General features: G+C 37.9%; 1 protein-coding gene across 9 annotated transcripts in view; it reads left to right on the forward strand.

The window, feature by feature from the left end:
- The first annotated feature begins 15405 nt into the window (after positions 1–15405).
- ATRX (ATRX chromatin remodeler) overlaps positions 15406–18635 on the forward strand; it is a 236711-nt gene continuing 233481 nt past the window's right edge. For 7 of the 9 annotated variants that reach the window (XM_024746111.1, XM_024746113.1, XM_024746116.1 and 4 more), the window contains exon 1: positions 15430–15647. Coding sequence is in view for 4 of the 9 variants with exons in the window: in XM_024746108.1 (XP_024601876.1) it covers positions 15628–15647 (20 nt within the window). In the remaining 5 variants the exon portion in view is untranslated. Of the gene's footprint in view, positions 15648–15686; positions 15785–18635 lie in introns of those variants that run through there. The other 2 variants (XM_024746107.1, XM_024746114.1) reach the window with 2 other exon arrangements.

The following is an 18635-nucleotide window of genomic DNA, read 5'->3' on the forward strand; positions in this document are numbered from 1 at the left end:
ACTGTTTTTAATGGTTCATTACATTTTGCCCTAGTCAGTGAATGCTGTGACTAGGTAATTCCCTTTTGGCACTAATTAATTTGAAACAGTTACCCAGACAGATTATCAAGTTATATAAGACTGGGCAGCAGTAAATTTGCAAATATGGAGTAGAAACACTGAACAGGAAGTAAAGAAATCTGGCTTTTAAACAGCTTTTAGTCCTTACTTTGTTTCTGTCTAGCTATGTGACCATAGGCAAATCAGTGAACCCCTCTGGACCTGTTTCTTTATTCTAATGTGAGTGCATTGGATTAAACCACCTCAGTGTTCCTTTCAGCACTACTGTTCTATGATGTAAAATATTAAAGATGTATTTCAGTTTTGAATGGATATCATTTATGATATTCAGCTTTGGTGTTGAATTAGATCAATTGAAATGCAGGGTGTTTTGTAGTCAGATTTCGGAAGAAGCTATGAAATGCTTGTGGAAGCCATTATAGCTGAAAATTGTTTAATAATATGCATTGAAATATTTTTTTAGAAAGAATACACTTGAAACAATTATGTTAATATCAGATCTTGATTTAAGTGGGTTCTGCCCAATTTTGAGCAAGGATGAGATGAATAACTGTAATAGTATGCTAATATTATAGAAAGTCAAAACCAAAGGGACCTTAGATACCATTTAATCACTCCCTTCGTTTTGACTGCTAAAGAAAACCTGCCCTAGAGAGGTGAAGCAATTTACTGAAGGTTATTCCAAGGAAATTCCTACAGGTTTCCTATTTAGCTGCAAATTTCCTATGGATTAGGTTTCACTTCAGGATACAAATTACTCCCTGGAGAAATGGAAACCATAGTTAGTCTGTCTTGATTGCTTCCTGATATCTAGATTGCAGGGACTTAGGGAAAGGGGAATGGGGAGTTGTTGCTTATAATTAGAGTTTCAGTTTTGCAAGATGAAAATAATTTTGGAGGTTGGTTGCACAACAGTGTGAATGAACTTAACAGTACTGAACTATACGTTTAAAAATGGTAGAGAAAGTATATTTTATGTATATTTTACCACAACTCAAAATTAAGACAAATACTATTGCTTTGGCACCAACCCCATATTAGCATATCCTTACTGACACCACTTTGTATTTGATCATTGTCCTGAAAATGATTACAGCTGAATAGAGTATGACTCATGGTGGGAATGTTGGAGTATGGTCTTCAGGCTCTTTGGGTGACAATTTAAGAACATGCAGATAAACCCTACCTTCAGAATTAGTGATGAGTATATTCCTATGAGTGCTTTATAAATAATGACTTCCAGCTGAAAAAAAGAAAAACAAACTAAGATGTGTTGGCTCCACCAAATACCCAGACTCAGAAATGATGCATTTGGTCTGAACCTTCCAGTTTATAATGCCTGGCTGTGGCTCTGTGGCTAGCAGTTGTACCTAGAGAACTTTGGGTCTGAAGTTCTTTTTATGATCATCAAATAAAATAAATGCAATATTTTCTCTCCCTCCAAACACAGCTTGAATATTATAGTTTCTGGAAGCTTTCCTGACCTCCCAGTTTGGGTTTTATACCCTTCCTCTCTTCTTCGGTGCATCTCTGTTATCCTATCTTGTAATTGCCCTGTCCCTCCCATAAACTGTAAATTCCTTGGGAACAGAGACATTGTCTTACTCATCTCTGTAAACTCCTTTTCTAAAATGCATGCATAGTACACACGCAGTAAATTTTCACTGATTGAATAAAGAAAAAAGTCTTTACTCTCAAGTTGCAGTCTTGTGGTGGAAACAAACATGTAAACAAATGCAATCCTAGTGAGAAAATATGTTTTATATCATGGATACAGAGGAGGGTTTGATCACTCTCTTGAGGTTGGGTGGGAGGGGAAAGGAGAGGTTTCTGTGATGGGAAATGAAATTTTAAAGGATGATTGATTAGTTCACAAGATACATTTTTAAAGTACTGAAATGCCAAATTACTCTTATCAGTATAGTATCATTTTAGTACTTTTAAGAAAATCTCAAGTCAGAGTCATTTACATCCCAAATCATACCCAAAGGGTTACATGGTATGTGACAATTTCTAAATGAACAAAAATGCACTACTTTAAAAATATTCTTACCATTCTTATCCCTCTGCCTGTTTTACAAAGTCTTCTGAGGGATCTCATTTTAATGACCAATTCTCAAGTTATTAGTAACTCTGAACATCTTTTCTCTTATTTCTTAGTCATTTGTATATCCCATAGAACCAATTTGGGCCTTCGTCTAATTCCAAAGGTCTTCCATAGTCTTCTTAGAATTGAGGTAGAGAAACTTTATGGAAACAGAAAGAGAAGATAGGGACTTCCTGGTGGCACAGTGGTTAAGAATTCGCCTGCCAATGCAGGGGTCACGGGTTCAATCCCTGGCCCGGGAAGATCCCACATGCTGCGGAGCAACTAAGCCTGTGCACCACAACTACTGAACCTGCAAGAGCTCACACACCAGAACTACTGAGCCTGCTTGCTGCAACTGCTGAAGCCCGTACGCCTAGGGCCTGTGCTCCGCAAAAGAGAAGACACTGCAATGACAAGCCCATACACCGCAACAAAGAGTAGCCCCCACTGGCCGCAACTAGAGAAAGCCCATATGCAGCAATGAAGACCCAACGCAGCCAAAAACTTTAAAAAAAAAAAAAGAAAGCAAAAGAGAAGATAGTGAAATTTGAGGTAAAAAAGAAAAAAGATGGAGGCAGGTTTCCAGGACCCCTGAAACCCAAATGCTTCTCTTCCTCCATGGTTAGATTTCCTCCTCTTACCTCTCTTTCTTTCCCTCAAAGGTCAAATTCATTCTCACAAGTCTGACCCCTCCTCACCTCTTTTAATCAAGATTTTCTTCCTTATTCATTCTGTTTGGAAAGCCAGACATACAAGCGATCCTTAATCCTAGGTCCTGGTCCTTTTGCAGGTGTAACAACATTTGAGGACATGTAGATGACTATGACAATTTTATCTCAGATTTTAATAAAATACCAATGTTTTGATAATATACAAAATACTAAAATATTAGTACAACCATTTTGCTCTAGTATCATACATATTATTGACAGATTCAAGTTCCAACAGCTTAGCAGAAGAAAGTAAGATGGAATTCCCTGATAGTGACTAGCTAGTTCTATCAAATGTTAATTCAAATTAAGATAGTATCAGGAATAAATGTAATAAAAGATGTGCAAGACATATTGACTGGAAACTACAAAACATTGTTGAGAGAAATTAAAGAACACAAATAGGAACTTCCCTGGCAGTCCAGTGGTTAAGACTCCGCACTTCCACTGCAGGGGGCACAGGTTTGATCCCTGGTCAGGGAACCCAGATCCCACATGCCACGTGGCATGGCTAAAATAAATAAGTAAAGAACACAAATAAGGGATATACCCTGTTCATAGTTTTTTTTGTGTGTGTGTGTCACACGGGCGTCTCACTGTTGTGGTCTCTCCCGTTGCAGAGCACAGGCTCCGGACATGCAGGCTCAGCGGCCATGGCTCATGGGCCCAGCCGCTCTGCGGCATGTGGGATCTTCCCAGACCGGGGCACGAACCCGTGTCCCCTGCGTCGGCAGGCGGACTCTCAACCACTGCGCCCAGGGAAGCCCCTGTTCACAGATTTTAAAATTCAATGTTCAGCTATACTCCAATAAAAATTCTTAAAAATTTTTTTTAAACTTTTAAGGAAATAAAAGAATTCTTTCAGTTGAAATGTGTATGAACCTTGAACAATAATAACCCTTTACAAGTTACTTCCTACAATTATAACACTAAGTAACATCAAAAATGAAATATGGGGCTTCCCTGGTGGCGCAGTGGTTGGGAGTCCGCCTGCCGATGCAGGGGACGCGAGTTCGTGCCCCGGTCCGGGAAGATCCCACATGCCGCGGAGCGGCTGGGTCCGTGAGCCATGGCCGCTGAGCCTGCGCGTCCGGAGCCTGTGCTCCGCAATGGGAGAGGCCACAACAGTGAGAGGCCCGCGTACCAAAAAAAAAAAAAAAAAAAAAAAAAAAATGAAATATGCTAAACTTTCTAAAAAAATACAATTTAATGTTGTAAAGCTCTCAATTTTCATATCAACTCCAATAAAAATTATAGCATAGTTTTGTGTGTGTGTGAAGGTTGAAGTTTATATGGAAATGTGAAGGGCCAAAAATAGCTAAGATAAATATTACTCAGCCATAAAAAGGACGAAATAATGGCATTTTCAGTGACATGGATGGACCTAGAGACTGTCATACTGAGTGAAGTAAGTCAGAGAAAGACAAATATCACATGATATCACTTATATGTGGAAGCAAATAAAAGGTACAAATGAACCTATTTACAAATCAGAAATAGAATCACAGATGTAGAAGACAAACTTACAGTTACCAAGGGGAAAGGGGGGAGGGGAGGGATAAATTGGGAGATTGGGATTGACATATGCACACTACTATATATAAAATAGATAACTAATAAGAACCTACTTTATAGCACAGGGAACTCTACTCAATACTCTGTAATGACCTATATGGGAACAGAATCTAAAAAAGAGTGGATATATGTATAACTGATTCACTTTGCTGTACAGCAGAAACTAACACAACATTGTAAATCAACTACACTCTAATAAAAATTAATTAAAAATAAAATGTTGCGTAACAATCAAAAAACAAAACAAAACAAACAAAAAAAATAGCTAAGATAGAAAAATGACAGAGTAAACAGTTCAGAGGGCCCATCCCTCCGCAGAAACACTGAAAAAGATGTAAAGACTGCCAGAATCAACTCTGTTGTAACTCTGGAAAATAGGCAAAGGTTTGAAACAACAAAGTGAATGCTAAATCAGAAAAAGTTGCCTTTAGAAAAAGGAAACTTAAGCATGGTAGGAGAACTTTGTGGTGTTTTAGCCTCGCCCTGTCTCCCCATGTTGGTGTGGCAGAGTTTTGAAGATGGCATTCTGTGTTTCCAGTTTGGGTAGCTGGTCCCAAAGAGAGCAGAGCAGACCTTGTTTCCAAGAAATTGTGTTTGTCTGTTTTGACCTGTCTGTGGGTTCCCTAAGAAATGACACAAGAGACTTACCTCAGTTTGCCCAGCTCAGAAATCATTCAGGACCGAAAAGCAGCTATCCTCAAAAATGTTAAAAGACAAATGAACAAGCCACTGTTGCCTGAGGCAAAACATTGCTGTTGTGGCAATCAATAGATGTGTCAAAAGTCTGGGAGCAAAAGCTGAGAAGAGACTTACTTTGGGAAACAGGATGCATGCTCAGAATAGACTTAACAGGATGCATGCTCAGAATAGACTTAATAGTTCTCCAAGCTTTTACCTCTGACTAATCTTTATGCTCAGTGCAAGCAGGAAGTGAAAACTAAGGCAGAGTTGTAAACAGACTGGCTAAGTGTTGAAGGACTGTACCAAGACAGGGCCAATCTGCAAAGATTGAAAGAGGGTTTTTGTTTTGTTTTTTGCCTCCAGGTGTTTAAAGAAATCACTCTCATATCACTAGATGACCACTAAGCTAGTGAAACAGAGACTTCAGTGTCGACATATGACAAAGAATACAGTCTTTACACATATAGTTTAGGAAGTTCACTAAGCAAAAACTATAACCTACAACATGCAGAAACAACAACTAATGGGAAAGGAGGAGAATATGATTTCCAGAGTTACCACATTATAATATTCAAAATGTCCAGTTTTCAACAAAAAATGATGCAGCACATGAAGGAATAAGAAAATATAGCTCATTCACAGTGGAAACATAGAAATTAACAGAAACTATACCTCAGGAAGCCCAGACATTGGACTTACTAGAAAAAGATTTTAAATCAGCTATTTAAAATATGTACAGAGAGCTAAAGGAAATCATACCCCAAAAATAAAGGAAACCAGGTAAACTATGTATCACCAAACAGAGGATATCAATAAAGAAAGAGAATAACAACAGAATGGTAATTATGTGAAGTAAAGGATGTGTTAAGTAACCCTATTGTGGTAAACATTTCACAATATATATGTGTATGAAATCATCATGTTGTGCACCTTAAACTTACACAATGTTATCTGTCAATGATATCTCAATAAAGCTGGATAAAAGTAAAACACATTACTCATGGGGAGAAAAAAGAGATATAAAAAATAGAAATTCTTGATCTGAAAGATACATTAGTGAAAAAAGTTTACTAGAGGGCTTCAAAAACATATTTGAGCAGACAGAAGAAATAAATAGTGAGCATGAAGATGAGTTGATTACAATTATCCAATTGGAGAAGCAGGAAAAAAAAAAGAATGAAGAAAATTAACAGAACCTAAGAGACCTGCGGGACAGCATCAAACACACCAATATACAAATAATGAGAGTCCCAGCAGAAGAGTAGAGAGAGAAAAGACAGAAAGAAAAAATGAAGAAATAATGGCTGAAACCTTCCCAAATTTGATGGAAGACATGAGTCTACACATCAAGAAGCTCATCGAACTCTAAGTAAAATAAACACGGAGATCCACACCAAGAGAGACAGACAAAGAATTTTGAAAGTACCAAGACAAAAATGATTTTTCACTTTGAAGAGATGCTCAATAAGACTAACAGAAAGGAATACACTCCAAAAAATCAATTAAACACAAAAGTAAGCAGTAATGGAGGAACCAAAGAACAGAGTATATATGACATAGAAATCAAATAGCAAAAGTAAGTCCTTCCTTATCACTAATTACTTAAATGTAAATGGGTTAAATTCTCCAATAAGAAGATAGAGAAAGGCAAAATGGATTTTTAAAAAACCTCACCATCCAACTATAGGCTGTCTACAAGAGACTCACTTTCATTTTTTTCTATTTTCTTTATTGAAGTATAGTTGCTGTACAATATTATATAAGTTACAGGTGTACAATACAGTGATTCACAATTTTCAAAGGTTATACTCCATTTATAGCTCTTGTAAAATGTTTGCTATATTCCCCGTGTTGTACAATATATCTTTGTCGCTTATTTAATTTATTTATTTATTATTATTTATTTAATTTTATTATTTAGTTTTGGCTGCATTGGGTCTCTGCTGCTGCACGCAGGCTTTCTCTAGTTGCGGTGAGCGGGGGCTCCTCTTCATTGCAGTGTGCAAGCTTAGTATTGTCCCTCCCCTCTTCTTTCTCCCCACTGGTAACCACCTGTTTGTTCTCTATATCTGTGAGAAGAGACTCACTTTAGATGTAGACACAAATAGATAAAAAATGAAAGGATGGAAAAAGATATTCCATGTAAATAGTAACCAAAGAGAGCTGGGGTAGCTATACTAATATCAGAAAAAATAGACTTTAAGTCAAAAATTGTTACAAAAGACAATAAAGACATTATATATTGATAAAAGGGTCAATCCATCAAGAGAATATGATAATTATAAACATATACACCTAACAATATTGCCCCAAAATATATGAAGAAAATATTGATAGACTTGATGGGAGAAATAGTAAACAATTCTACAATAATAGTTGGAGACTTCAGTACTCCACTTTTAATAATGAGTAGAACAAGCAGAAAGGAGATCATTAAGGAAACAGAGTCCTTGGACAACACTATAAACCAACTAGACTGACAGACTTACACAGAACACTTCACCTAACAAAGGCAGAATTCATACTTTTATCATATGCACATGCAACATTCTCCAGGTTAGACTATATATTAGGCCACAAACAAGAATCAGTAAATTTTAAAAGACTAAAATCATACTAAATATCTTCCATGATTACAGTGGAACACAACCAGAAATCAATAACAAGAAAATTTGGAAAATTCATAAATATGTGGAAATTAAACAGTATAATCTTAAACAATCAATAGGTCAAAGAAGAAACCACAAAGGAAATTAGAAAATATTTTGAGATGAGTGAAAACAAGAATATATCATACAAAAGCACAGAATGTAGTGAAAGCATTGCTCAGGGAAAATTATACCTGTAAATGTCTACATTGAAAAGAAAAAAATCTCGAATCAATAACCTAACATTACAGCTCAACTAGGAAAGAAGAAACTATAGGTATAGAAGATATGTAGAAGAAATTACACCCAAAGCTAGCAGACGGAAGGAAATACTAAAGATTAGATTAGAATGGAGGTACACAAAATAGAGAATAGAAAAACAACAGAGAAAATCAACAAATGAAATATTGGCTTTTTGAAAATAGCAACAAATTATTAGGTTGCCTTAGGTTTAGACTCTTCAAAAATATTGCATAATTTATTAAACTACCACTGGTTTATGAGAAGGAAACATTATTTCATTTGGAGCTATAAGATTAATCTCGTTTGGTGTACTTTTTAAAATTGAGGTATAATTGACATATGATATTATATTAGTTTCAGGTGTACAATATAATGATTAAATATTTGTGGATGTTGCAAAATGATCACCACAATAAGTCTAGTTAACCTTCATCAACATATGTAGTTACCATTTCTTTTCATGTGATGAGAACTTTTAAGATTTATTCTTAGCAAGTTTCAAATATGCAACGCAGTATTATCAACTATAGTCACCATGGTGTACATTATATCCCCATGACTTATTTATTTTATAACTGGAAGTTTGTACCTGGTTTACTTTTAAGTATTCTGTTCTCCCCCATAATTTTCATAAAGTGAATAGAAAGGTCGTTTTAATATATCTTTTATGTTAAAAAACCTAGACAGACCTATGAGGAAAAGTGAATTATTTTATGATTTTTAATTATATTCATTTTAAATGGACTTTATTTTTCGAGAAGTTTTAGTTTTACAGGAAAATTGAGCAGGGAGTACAGATCTTTCTCATATGCCGCCTAACCACCCCTCCAGTTTTCTCTATTATTTTATTTATTTATTTATTGGCTGCATTGGTTCTTCGTTGCTGCACGTGGGCTTTCTCTAGTTTCAGCGAGTGGGGGCTACTCTTTGTTGCGGTGTGTGGGCTTCTCATTTCAGTGGCTTCTCTTGTTGTGGAGCACGGGCTTTGGGCACATGGGCTCTAGAGTGCAGGCTCAGTAGTTGTGGAGCAGGGGCTTAGTTGCTCCACATCATGTGGGATCTTCCCGGACCAGGGCTGGAACCCGTGTCCCCTGCATTGGCAGGGGGACTCTTAACCACTGCACCATCAGCGAAGCCCCTGTGTCAGGTCTTAGCTGCGGCACGCAGGATATTTTTGTTGCAGCACTTGGGCTCTCTTGTTGAGACGCGTGAACTCAGTAGTTGTGGTGTGCAGGCTTAGTTGCCCCGTGGTATGTGGGATCTTAGTTCCCTGACCAGGGATCGAACCCACGTCCCCTGCATTGGAAGGCGGATTCTTAACCACTGGATCACGAGGGAAGTCCCTCCCCTATTATTAATTACTTAAATTAGTGTGGTATATTTGTGACAATTGATGAACCTACATTGATACATCATTATCACCCAGAATCCATAGGTTACATTAGGGTTCACTCTTGGTGTTGTACATTCTGTGGGTTTGGACAAATGTATAACGACAAGTATCTACTATTATAGTACCATACAAAATAGTTTCACTGCTGTAAAAATCCTCTGTGCTCTTCTTCATCGATCCTTCCCCCAACAACCCCTGACAACCACTGCTCTTTTTATTGTCTCCATAGATTTGCCTTTTTCAGAATATCAGATAGTTGGAATCATACAGCATATAGCTTTTTAGATTGGCTTCTTTCCCTTAGTAATAGGCATTTAAGTTTCCTCCATGTATTTTCATGGCTTGATATCTAATTTCTTTTAGGACTGAATAACATACCACTGTCTGGCTGCACCACAGTTTATTTATCCATTCACCTACTGAAGGACATCTTGGTTGCTTCCAGGTTTTGGAAACTATGAATAAAGTTGGTATAAACATCTGTATGCAGGTTTTGGTGTGGATGTCATTTTCCAATTCATTCGTGCATTCATTCCTGCAAGTGTGGGCTCATATGGTAAAAGTATGTTTAGCCTTAGGTTTGGTAAGAAACTTTCCAAAGTGTCTGTACCATTTTCCATTCCTACCAGCAGTGAATGAGAGTTCCTGTTGTTCCACGTTCTCATTGGCGTTTGTTGTTGTCAGTGCTTTGGATTAGCCATTCTAATAGTTGTGTAGTGGTATATCATTGTTCTTTTAATTTGCAATTCCCCAGTGACATGTGATGTTGAGCATTTTTTCATAAGCTTATTTGCTCTCAGTATAACTTCTTTGATGAGGTGTGTCTTTGGTTCTTTTGCCCAAGAAGAACCCAATCTTAAAACTGGGCTTTTGTTTTCTTATTGTTGAGTTGTAAGAGTTCTTTGTGTATTTTGGACATCAGTCCTTTATCAGATATGTTTTGCAAAGATTTTTCTCCCAATCTGTGGCTAATCATTTCATTATCTTAGTAGTGTCTTTTGTTAGTACCATTTGTTGAAGACCGTCCTTTCCCCGTTGAATTGCCTTTGGTCCTTTGCCGCAGATCAATTGACTCTGTTTGTGTGGGATTATTTCTGGCCTCTCTGTTCTTCCATTGATCTATTTGTCTGTTCTTTCACCAATATCAAACTGTCTTAATTTTAAATTCACATTCATTTTTTGAACAGGAAATACGCCCACATGTATTTATAAAATATAAAAGGTGCAAAGAGTATATAGTGTAGTGAAGTTTCCTCCTGCCCTGGTCCCCCCACTCCCAGGTTATCTTCTCCAGGTAATCACTATTATTAAATATAATTTTCATTCTTTCAGAGTTATTTTATTTCTTATCTTCTCTCTTTCTCATTCTCACTCTGGCTCTTACTCTTGCTCTTCCTCTCTCCCCAACACAAATATTAAAATACAGTGTTATGCAACTTGCTTTGTTTTTTCATTTAACAATATAACTAGAAAAATATCTCATATATGTACATCTATACCTGCCTTTTTAAAAAAGTTTTTAGGGCTTCCTTGGTGGCGCAGTGGTTGAGAGTCCGCCTGCTGATGCAGGGGACACGGGTTCATGCCCCGGTCCAGGAAGATCCCACCAGCCCAAGCGGCTGGACCCGTGAGCAATGGCCGCTGAGCCTGTGCGTCTGGAGCCTGTGCTCTGCAACGAGAGAGGCTCCAACAGTGAGAGGCCCGTGTACCACAAAAAAAAAAATTTTTTTTATTTGGTAAAAAAGCATGTAATATTAAATTTACCATTTTAACCATTTTAAGTGTACAGTTCAGCAGTGTTATGTGTATTTAGATTGTTGTGATCTCTAGGACTATTTAATCTTGAAAAACTGAAACTTTATACCCATTAAAAACTAAGGCCCTCTCCTTTACCCATCGCCCCAGCCCTTGTCAACCACTTTCTACTTTCCATTTATAGGATTTTGACTATTTAAAATACTTCATATGAGTGGAACCATACAGTATTTGTCCTTTTGTGAGTAACATTTTGCTTAGCATAATATCCTCAATGTTCATCCATGTTGTAGCATACGAAAGGATTTCCTTCTTTGTTAAGGCTGCATAATATTCCATTTTCTTTATTCGTTCATCTGCCAATCGACATTTGGGTTGCTTCCACCTCCTGACTATTGTGAATAATGCTACAATGAACATCAGTGGGCAATTATCTCTTCAAGATCCTGCTTTCAGTTCTCTTGGTTATATACCCAGAAGTGGAATTGTTGGATCATATGGTAATTCTCGTTAACTTTTTGAGGAACCTCCATACTGTTTTCAATAGCAGCTTCACCATTTTATATTCCCAGCAACAGTGCACAAGGATTCCCTTTTTACCGTGTCCTTGCCAGCATTTCTTTTTTAAAAAAAAAATTATTTATTTATTTATTTTTGGTTGCCTTGGGTCTTTGTTGCTGTACACGGGCGTTCTCTAGTTGCCGCGAGCGGGGGCTACTCTTCATTGCGGTGCATGGGCTCCTCATTGTGGTGGCTTCTCTTGTTGCAGAGCATTGGCTCTAGGCACGCAGGCTTCAGTAGTTGTGGCATGCAGGCTCAGTAGTTGTGGCACATGGGCTTAGTTGCTCCGTGGCATGTGGGATCTTCCCAGACAAGGGCTCGAACCCATGTCCCCTGCATTGGCAGGCAGATTCTTAACCACTGTGCCACCAGGGAAATCCCTTGCCAGCATTTCTTATCTCTTGTCTTTCTGATGATAGTCATTCCAACAGCCTGAAATAATACCTCATTGAGATTTTGATTTGAATTTCTCTTATGATTAGTGGCGTTGAGCATCTTTTCATATGTTTGTTGGCCATTCGTATATCTTCTTTAGAGAACTGCGTATTCAATTCCTTTGTCCATTTTTTATTCTTTATTTGTCATTGCTGCTAATTGTAGAAGTTCCTTATATATTCTGTATATTAACCCCTTATCACATATAGGATTTGCAAATATTTTCTCCCATTCTGTAAGTTGCCTTTTTACACTGTTGATAGTTTCCTTTGATGTGCATAAGTTTTAAAATCTGATATAGTCCCATTTATCTTTTTTAGTTTCATTGCTTGTGCTTTTGCTGTCACATCCAAGAAACCAGTTGCCAAATTAAATGACCTAAAGCTTTCCCCCTATGTTTTCTTCTAAGAATGTTACAGGTTTAGGTCTTTAAGCCATTTTGAGGTAATCTTTATATATAGTGTAAGTTAAGGGTACTACTTCACTCTTTTGCAGCTGGATATCCTATTTTCCCAACACCATTTATTGAAGAGACTATCCTTTCCCCATTGTGTAGTCTTGGCACCTTAGCTGAAAATCATTTGGCCATATATGTAAGGGTTTATTTCTGGGCTCTCTTTTCTGTTCCATTTTCTATATATTATGCCAATACCACACAATCTTGATTACTGTTGCTTGGTAGTATATTTTGAAATCGGGAAGAGTATGGTCTCCAATTTTGCTCTTCTTTTTCAAGACTGAGTTGGATATTAAGGTCCCTTGAGCTTCCATGTTAATTTTGGGATTTCTTTTCTATTTCTTCAAAGAATGCCACTGGGATTTTAATACAGATTTCATTAAATCTGTAGGTCTTTTTAGCTAGTAGGACATTTTAACAACAGTCAGTCTTGCAGTCCATGAGCATGAGATGTCTTTCCATTCTTTTTGTCTTTCTCTGATTTATTTTAGCAATGCTTTATAGACTTCAGTGTGCAAGTCTTTCACAGCCTTTGTTAAGTTTATTCCTAAGTATTTTATCCCTTTTGATGCCATAGAAAATGAGATTGTTTTCTTAATTTCCTTTTTGGATTGGTTGTTGTTAGTGCATAGAAACACAAGTGATTTTTGAAAAATTTTTATATTAAGGACTTATGTGGTATTATGTTATATGGATAGCATAGTTTATTTCACCAGTCCTCTATTGAGGAACATCTATGTTGTTTCTAAATCTTTGATGTTACAATGTTGCAATGAATAGTCTTGTGAATAACTCATCTTTCACATGTAGAGTTTATCTGTTAGATAAATTCCTAGAAGTTAAATTTCTGGATTAAAGGATATATACATTCAAAAATTTCATGATTATCACCAAAGCATTATGATTTTGACATAAGATAGTCAGAATTTGTGATGCTGTTTATTTAAAATTATGAGAGTACTTTTTCTTCTAACTTGCACTTTAAAGGTAATTTACCTTGTCTTTCTTCCAAAGCAAATAAGTAGATTCACAAATCACACATTTATGTTCAAGAGTCCAAGAAAGGGGTCTGTGTTGATTTCTGTGGCAACTTGATGAAAAATGTGAAAGTGATGTGTACCAGTGAATTTTTTCTAAAATACAGCTGAAGGAAAGTCTTTGAAAATTATATGTTGAAAGTGATCCCCCTATAAATACATCAGTAAAACTTTGTTAGTCATCCTTTAATAGCAAAGATATTCTTTATGATTCACAAATAGTGAGTTATTTTATACTTTTAAAATTGTGTGATTATAATTTTGTTATTAAGATGTTTTTCTATTTGTGGAATTTGCCATTTAAATCTGCTTAGTGTTGAGTCTTGTCCCCAAGAGCTCGTTTGAAAGTTGTGTGATGTCTTCTAACGGAGTGGATCTCCTTTCAAATTAACTGCATTTACTAACCAGGAAAACATAACTTCTGTAAATTGTATGTTTAAGTAATATTTAATGTATAAAAGACAAGAAGAAAATCAGTATTCCAGATACAGAAGGCTGGTTTCTACAGTTTGCAATGGTACTTCAGTATCTGAAAGATGACTTGAAATGTGTACAGGCTTCTCTTGATTAAAAAGTTGCCCAAGTCTATCAGATTATCAAAGTGTTCCATTCAAAAAATGCTCATCGCTTGCTATTCCAGTAGAAAGTAGCAACCTTGTCACCTAAACACAACAGGAGCTCTTGCAGATTTCAGGAAAAAGCGAGCAGAATGAACTTTATTTATGGCAGAATAAATTTAGAAATAAAACTTGAAATTATTTGATTTTAGAGAACTGATTTGTGACTTGCAGAGATTACCAATAGACAAATTATAGAACGTGAAAACTGGACAGGCTTTTATTCTATTTTTATTTATTTACTCTGGCCACGCTGCACAGCTTGTGGGATCTTAGTTCCTCGACCAGGGATCGAACCCTGGCCCTCGGCAGCGAAAGCGCAGAGCCCTAACCACTGGATGGCCAGGGAATTCCCTGGAAAGCCTTTTAGAGATGATACAGCCAAACCTCTGTAATGAGGTGGAAATAGACCTAGATTGGTTAGTTTGTGAGCCAAACATCACATCAGACTGGGGAAATGGTCCACGTGTGTGTTCCAAGCGGCAATTTATTCAATATTGAAAAAATTGTGTGCAGATCTCAAGTTGGTCTTATGTTTTATATTTATAATATATATATATATATATATGTAAGCATGCTGGAATGATTAATATTATATATAAATCATCTAGGAAAGTAAAGAACTTGATGATAACCTGGAATATAGGAAAGAAAATGTATAGGATGGCCACGTAGATTAGTGGTTAAGAGTGTGGTGTCTGATCGGAATCTTGGGTCCACTACTGTGTGACTTTGTGTTTTGGTTTCCTCGTCTAGAAAATGTAGGTAACAAGCGGCTGTCTGACTCAAAGGGTATAAGGATTACATGAGACAATCTGGATAAAGGATTAGTATAGTGCTGGGTATATAGTAAACTCTCAATAAATGTAAATTGCTGTTCTTGTTTTGTCAATATGTCAAAGAAAAGAGGACGGGTTAAAAAGCATTTTCAGAATAAAGTCAAAATACGTCACTAGTACTTTCAGGTCAATGGGACTGAATTGGACCCCCTATGAAAAGGTGGAGGGGATCAAATGACGTAGACCGCCTTAGCAACAGGCCCCCAAAGAAGGTGAATTTCTGTACCCAATAGGCATCTGCGCTGCGGAGAAGGCAGCCAATGGATGATGGAAGGAGGAAGAGGGAGGACGCGCCAATTCTGCTGCCTGAGCCTCGGCCCAACAAAATGGCGGCGGCGGCGGCGTCGCTTTGTTTCCGCGGCTCCTGCGGAGGTGGCAGCGGTGGCGGCCTTTGAGCTGTGGGGAGGATCCGGCGCCAGCTGTAGTGACGACTAAGAGTCCAGTGCATTTCTATCGTAACTGGGCACCGGGGAGCGCAGAGTGGCGCCCTACGGTCGCTGAAGCCGACAAGGCGTTGAAGCGAAAACATGACTGCTGAGCCCATGAGGTAAAACACAACCCCGTCTCACGGATCCCAGTGGTTTCGGCCTACGCGCCTTCTGAGCCGGGTGTTTGGGAAAGCTTTGGCTTGGTGGGTTAGGCCTGTGTTTTGCTGAGCGGAAAGAGGCATCGTTTTCTCCTTAGGTGAGGAGGGTTTCGGGGTTTCGGCGGTAGGCTCCAACCCGGGGTGGGGGTGGGGGGCGCGGCCTGGCGTGTCGGGCGCTTTCTCCAGCCTCCCCGAACCGCGGAGCTTAGTTGGTCTCCTCTGTTTATTCTTTGGTGCTTGTGGAATTGAGACCCTGAAGTGGGAGGCAGTTTTTGGTATCCCGGTCTTTCTTCCTAATCTTTGGGCCTAGAGACTGCTTAAAAAAGCGTTTGGACTGCTGAAGACGGGAAGTACCCCATCCTTGCGGAATTTTATTTTTTTTTCCTGCAGCCCCTGGGGACAAGCCCATTTTGTGGGGTGAACGGGTGGGTCTTGCCAGTATTCCTTATCTATCCCAGACCCTGAGGGGTATCCTTGGATTTACCTCTAGGCAAAGGGATACTAACGCAGGGTTTTGCTTCCAGAGGACCCAAGTATACTACTTTTTGTGTAGTCCAGCTTTAAATGGGTGGTAAGGCAGTCCTTAGATGTTTCTCCAATTTATGGGCAAATTTTGAGCAAAAGTAATTAGACCTTATTTTTGTTTATTTATTTATATATTCCAAGAGGGGTGGGGAGCACGTTAACATGGGTTGATGGGAAGTAAGATCTATTGCAAGGAAGTAGTGCCTGGCAGGCCACCTCTTACCAATCAAGCACGTTTATATTAGGTTGAGGCTGCTTTTCTCTTGTGCTTCTGATTTGCCTCTTGATAGTGTCTAAAAATAATGGGTTGTTAATAAGAAATGTATACCACTTTTACACAGGTGGCTGGCTTGCTTTTCAGACAGTTTGACATTTGACTTTTCATCCCTTGTGAATTAAGTAATTTTTCTGCTCTGAGATGTATCCTTGGTGCCTAGTGGCAGAGTAAAATTACAGGGATCATAGATCAGAATTGCATTCGTAGTTGGCAAAATATGCTTTTGAGTAACTATTAGGATGGTGTATATGCGTGTGTGTGTGTGTATATATATATACACATCATCTTAATAGTATATAGGTATATATGTTTTTAGAGCACTTTACCTAGTGTATAGAATTTGGGAATGAACCTATGATATTTATTGTGTCTATTTTTCTGCATTAACAAGCAGTAGATGGAAGATGTTTTCCTTCCTTTGAGGAAAAAAAATGCACTTTAGTTCTTAGATTGTAGATCCCTAGTTATGTAAGGATTGTGGCCTTGGTTTTTGAATTTGTGTTAATTGGTCAAAGTGCAATAAGCCTTTACGTAAGGGGTATTGGGCACATAAGAGGTACCCAGTACAACTTGTTGGTTAGTTATTATCAGGTGCCCATGTTCCTGTACATGAAGGGTGTACCTTACAGTTAAATATGACCTCTAGGTTTTACTAAATCTCACAAAGTCTGCCTCTAAAACTGTAGCTTGAACTTGGATTTTCTCCCTTTCTTTAGGGTGAGCAAATTAATTATGTATAGACTTTCTGAATAGAATTATTCACTTTATGCCAGGGTCAGTTTTCCTTATGAGCCTTGAATTTTTGTTGATCTTAGTGGTAAAAGTAATAATCATAACTAAAATTGAGTGCTTACTGTTGACTTTTACCTGTGTAATCGTGATTAATTCTCAGAACAACTCTATGGGTAGGTACTTGGTGTTCCCCTTTTTACAGATAAGGAGGAAACTGAGGCATAGAGAGATCAAAGAACTTGATCAAAGTTATATAGTTTGTAATTGGTGGAGCTGGAATTGAACCCAGTCTTGACTCCAGAGCTTATGTTCTTAACCACGGGCATTAATATCTCCTTGAGCTGCCAGATATAATGTGATTATGACCATTTTAATTTAGCCCAAGTATTACAATGGAAGAAGTTCATGTTAGATACTGTTGTCATTTGTTGTAGGTCTTTTGAGTTTGTAGGTGTTTTGTCTTTGTATTTTGTCTTTTATGTTCATATGAGATAGTAAGATAACTGAAGCATTTAATTCCAGGAGAATCTTAAGCTACGTGAAAACCCCCTTGCAAAGAACACATGTATAAATGTGAAGAATTAATTTTAAAAAGTGTGATGCTGATTATTTACTATGAAAGTGCTCCAAGTGGGTGTTCAGAAGAGCTGTCTCAGTCTGAAGTGTCATTCATCTCAAACCATAATTGTAGTTAAAGGATAATCTGACAGGTAATGCTTGAGTGAGTTGAACCCACAATACCAAATCACTCTTGATTCTCTTCTAATGTGAGGCAGAAATAATATGAACAATTCTATGAATTGTCATTAATTTTATTTTACACAATTGTTCCAGATTTTTTCTTTATCAGATCTTCTGTCCAGCACTTAAAAATAGGAGCAAAGATTAGTTTCTAATTTTTACTTACATTTATAAAAAAAGAACATTCCTAGGATTCTGTGGTAAAAAAAAATAGCCAAAAGGCAAGAGGGAGGAAAATAAATTGATGATTTGACTAAATCATACAGTTGGCTCTGTGTTCCTCCACTCAGTACAAAGGATTTCAATCTGTGGTTGATTGAATCCGAGGATGCGGAACTGCTGATATGGAGGGCTGACTATGGGACTTGAGCATCTTCAGATTTTGGTATCTGTGGTGGGTCCTGGAACCAACTCCCCTCAGATACCGAGGGACAAATATACACTGAAAAATCAGTGGCTCAGTTTTCAAAGGTTTTGTTATTTTTTTTATTTTTTATTTTTTGTGGTACGCGGCCCTCTCACTGTTGTGGCCTCTCCCGTCGCAGAGCACAGGCTCTGGACGCGCTGGCTCAGCAGCCATGGCTCACGGGCCCAGCCGCTCCGTGCGGCATGTGGGATCTTCCCGGACTGGGGCACAAACCCGTGTCCCCTGCATCGGCAGGCGGACTCTCAAC

Source organism: Neophocaena asiaeorientalis, unplaced genomic scaffold (assembly GCF_003031525.2).
Source record: "Neophocaena asiaeorientalis asiaeorientalis breed wild unplaced genomic scaffold, Neophocaena_asiaeorientalis_V1.1 scaffold51, whole genome shotgun sequence".
In the NCBI taxonomy this organism is placed as follows: domain Eukaryota; kingdom Metazoa; phylum Chordata; class Mammalia; order Artiodactyla; family Phocoenidae; genus Neophocaena; species Neophocaena asiaeorientalis.